General features: G+C 48.5%; 1 protein-coding gene across 1 annotated transcript; it reads left to right on the top strand.

Annotated features, from left to right (window-relative positions):
• Positions 1–3180: 3180 nt before the first annotated feature.
• On the top strand, positions 3181–3906 carry LOC121007992 (gap junction beta-3 protein-like). The gene has a single exon (XM_040440265.1). The coding sequence runs from the start codon at positions 3181–3183 to the stop codon at positions 3904–3906; it is 726 nt and encodes a 241-aa protein (XP_040296199.1).
• Positions 3907–4436: the final 530 nt, after the last annotated feature.

Here is a 4436-nt window from a genome sequence, read left to right as displayed (position 1 = left end):
AAGGGGACACAGTGGAATAACAGACCTGAAAAGGAAACGATTATACCCCAGACAAATTAAACATAATAAAAGACCGTAAAAATGAAATTTGTTAAAGAAGAAGAACCCCAACACCCCAAGTAAAAGGGGGGGGGGGGTAAATCAAAGAACCAAACAAATATATATATATATACCAGACCCTGAGCAACGCCACAGAGCTGGAGAGTACTTATCTGCCTGGTAGCAGCAAAGAAAGAGGAAGATCCCAGGCAGACAAGGAGGGATATACTGGGATAAGGGGAGGAGTCTGTTACTATGGTTTCCATTTTGTATACCTTTTTTCTCTTTGCTGCTATGGTAGAAGTAAAGAAAGGTAAAAGCAATATGAAGCCCCCGTGTCTTGTTATAAAATTCATAGTTTTGATGCCTTCATAGTCATGAAAATAAAGAAAACTCTTTAAATGGGAAGGTGTGTCCAAACTTTTAGTCTGTACTGTACAGGACCTGTTATTGTAGAAGGACCTGTGATCACATGACCATATCTGTGCAGGTCCTCAAGCCAATGAGCATGACTGCACAATTCCACAGAGTGTGAGCAGATGGGTGTCATTGTCTGGGCCGTGTATTTTTTTCTGGGGTGCAGTCTGCAGTGACTGTGAAGGGCACCTGGTGGATTCGCGTTGTCCGGGGGCGGGGTCTGTGGAACTGTTTGCATGACTCATAACTTCCGAGAATCGTAGAATCAGAGGCGGTGAGGGCCATTAACACATTCACTTCCATGGACCGGCCGTGATGTCCCAGTCACCATCGACTTGGAAGGACCCCGCAGAACACCTGAAGATGCCTTTTTTTAAAGTTCCAGTGAAGGATTAACCCTGTGTGCACCGCCTGCTCTGGATGACTTAGTTTTTATGCACAGCTGCTAGTAGTGAAAGGGTTAACTGAACCTGAGCCGAGGGATACAATCTACTGTTACATTGTAACATTCCTAGCTCCTAGAAACCAACACCTGCAGGAGAGCTGTGTAACTGGATACACCGCCCAGCAGACTGTATCACACAGGAGAGGATGAGATACACCGCCCAGCAGACTGTATCACACAGGAGAGGATGAGATACACCGCCCAGCAGACTGTATCACACAGGAGAGGATTAGATACACCGCCCAGCAGACTGTATCACACAGGAGAGGATGAGATACACCGCCCAGCAGACAATATCACACATAAGATTAGATACACCGCACAGCAGACTGTATCACACAGAATAGGATTAGATACACAGCTCAGCAGACTGTATCACACAGGGGAGGATTAGATACACCGCCCAGCAGACAGTATCACACAGGAGAGGATGAGATACACCGCCCAGCAGACAGTATCACACAGGAGAGGATGAGATACACCGACCAGCAGACAATATCACACAGGAGAGGATGAGATACACAGCTCAGCAGACAGTATCACACAGAATAGGATTAGATACACAGCTCAGCAGACAGTATCACACATAAAATTAGATACACCACACAGCAGACTGTATCACACAGGGGAGGATTAGATACACCGCCCAGCAGACTGTATCACACAGGAGAGGATTAGATACACAGGATAGGATTAGATACACAGCTCAGCAGACAGTATCACACAGGATAGGATTAGATACAAGGCTCAGCAGACAGTATCACACAGGAGAGGATTAGATACACAGCTCAGCAGACAGTATCACACATGATGGGATTAGATACACAGCTCAGCAGACTGTATCATACATAATGGGATTAGATACAAGGCTCAGCAGACTGTATCACACATGATGGGATTAGATACAGAGCTGTTATTGGTCTCTATGGACTGTAAAGGCGGTTGTCATTGAGCTGTTCCTTTGTATTTCAGTTCCTTGCTGTTTCTAAGCTCTCTGCTTGCTGTCAGGGAACAGAGGAAGGTCTTCTGTGAAGCTTTGGTTCAGAGACGTCGTGCAGCTTTCCGGTCACCATGTTGGTCGGCGCTCTTCGGCCGCAGTTCAGACATCGCTCCGCACATTCACGACACAAACGCCGCACAGTCAGATCGCAAAGCAAATTCTGTTCCTCAATGGCAGAAGATTAACCCCCGCTGCTCAGTGACGGCGCCCCTTAGAGGGTCCACATGTAATCCGTGAGGGCCGAGTATCTACACGTCACTGATCCCACCTTACACATGACGGCAGAGGCGGTGACAGACGGGCGGCTGACAGCTACACGGATACAGGCGGTGGGTGTGGGGACGGCGCCTCTGGCTCCACACCACACAGGGTTAATGCATCCTAGGAACTGGAAAAACTGCATTTTCTGTGTTTATGACAGCGCTCCCACGGGACTGACCCGCAGAGCTGACGCTTCATCCATCTGAGGCACCAACGAATATTCCTGCACTGGCCACAGTGACCCACAGAGCTGACGCTCATTACACAGCCGAACACTCCCGGGCTGCAGAGCTGACAATCTGATCTGAGAGGAGGACGAGAGCTTCACCCGACGTCCATTGAGGAACCACAACTCCCAAGGCACAAAGGTAAAGCACATACGTGCAGTACATGATGGGGGCTGTAGTCCTCAGTGCTTCTCTGAGACAGTATCACACATAGGATTAGATACACAGCTCAGCAGACAGTATCACACAGGAGAGGATTAGATACAGAGCTCAGCAGACTGTATCACACAGGATAGGATTAGATACACAGCCCAGCAGACAGTATCACACAGGATAGGATTAGATACACAGCTCAGCAGACAGTATCACACAGGAGAGGATTAGATACAGAGCTCAGCAGACAGTATCACACAGGATAGGATTAGATACACAGCTCAGCAGACAGTATCACACAGGATAGGATTAGATACACAGCTCAGCAGACAGTATCACACAGGATAGGATTAGATACACAGCTCAGCAGACAGTATCACACAGGATAGGATTAGATACACAGCTCAGCAGACTGTATCACACAGGATAGGATTAGATACACAGCTCAGCAGACAGTATCACACAGGATAGGATTAGATACACAGCTCAGCAGACAGTATCACACAGGACAGGATTAGATACATAGCTCAGCAGACAGTATCACACATTGCAGGATTAGATACCGTAGACAGTATCACCCATGATAGGATAATATAAATCTTTGTCGCTATGTTGCTATGACATGTGTCGTCCTGTAGATGGCGATGGTCACCGGTCTCATCCCCATCCTCCGCACGGCTCTGGAAGCTACCACGGATTACACGGGGAGGACTATGTGGTTTGGATTCGCGGTGGTACGCCTTCTCGCTCTCTATGTATCTGAGCTTCCTTGGGGTAAACTGGATCTGGACTTTGATTGTCGCGGTAACGAAACTTCTGAGTTCTGCCGTAAAGCTTGTTTCAATGAGCACTTCAATGTGCCGGTCATCTCCCTGTGGAACAGCGCCTACGTCTTCTTCGTGGCCTCCATCCTCCTCATGGAGCTCTTCACCTCTCAGCTCCGCCATAACCTGACCAAGGCTTCCATGAAGAAGAAGATGGTGCAGTGTGATGGGCCTCTGCTGGGGACCTGGACTTCAGACTTAGCCCACAAGGACCTGGTGCTGGACTTCCACCAGCAGAGGAGGCTCCTGCTCCTCTACCTGCTCTGCATCCTCGTGCGCCTGCTCGGGGAGCTCACCTTCTTGTACGTCCTGTTTTATTGGCATCTTCCTCTGATTTCCAGTGACCCCATTGAATGCTCCACCTTGTTCTGCCCTGGGCCCTTCACTTGTCTGGTACGGTTCCCAGCAGAGAAGCGCATGTCCCTCTACCTCCTTGGTTCCTTGTCCACCATCTTGGTTCTGGCCTGCATCGTGTTTGGACTCTACAGCATCTTCCATTACTTGGCCAACTGCCAGACCCGCCAGGAGGACTCTGTGTAATCAGCCCTGATGCAGCACAGACTGAGACCACCATCTCTTCTTGCCACCACTAGAGGGATCTCACTACATGCAGATTATACAGCCACCACTAGAGGGAGCTCCCTACATACATATTATACAACCACCACTAGAGGGAGCTCCCTACATACAGATTATACAGCCACCACTAGAGGCAGTTCCCTACATACAGATTATACAGCCACTACTAGAGGGAGCTCACTACATACAGATTATACAGCCACCACTAGAGGGAGCTCACTACATACAGATTATACAGCCACCACTAGAGGTAACTCGCTACATACAGATTATACAGCCACCACTAGAGGGAGCTCACTGCATACAGATTATACAGCCACCACTAGAGGGAGCTCCCTACATACATATTATACAACCACCACTAGAGGGAGCTCCCTACATACAGATTATACAGCCACCACTAGAGGCAGTTCCCTACATACAGATTATACAGCCACTACTAGAGGGAGTTCACTACATACAGATTATACAGTCACCACTAGAAGGAGATC

Source organism: Bufo bufo, chromosome 7, assembly GCF_905171765.1.
Source record: "Bufo bufo chromosome 7, aBufBuf1.1, whole genome shotgun sequence".
Lineage (NCBI taxonomy): Eukaryota > Metazoa > Chordata > Amphibia > Anura > Bufonidae > Bufo > Bufo bufo.
The sequence above is the reverse complement of the archived record's forward strand: the minus strand, read 5'-3'. Positions and strand labels throughout refer to the sequence as shown.

Excerpts from the sequence above, each read along its gene's own strand:
- LOC121007992 (XM_040440265.1), top strand. The coding sequence starts at position 3,181 with ATGGCGATGGTCACCGGTCTCATCCCCATCCTCCGCACGGCTCTGGAA.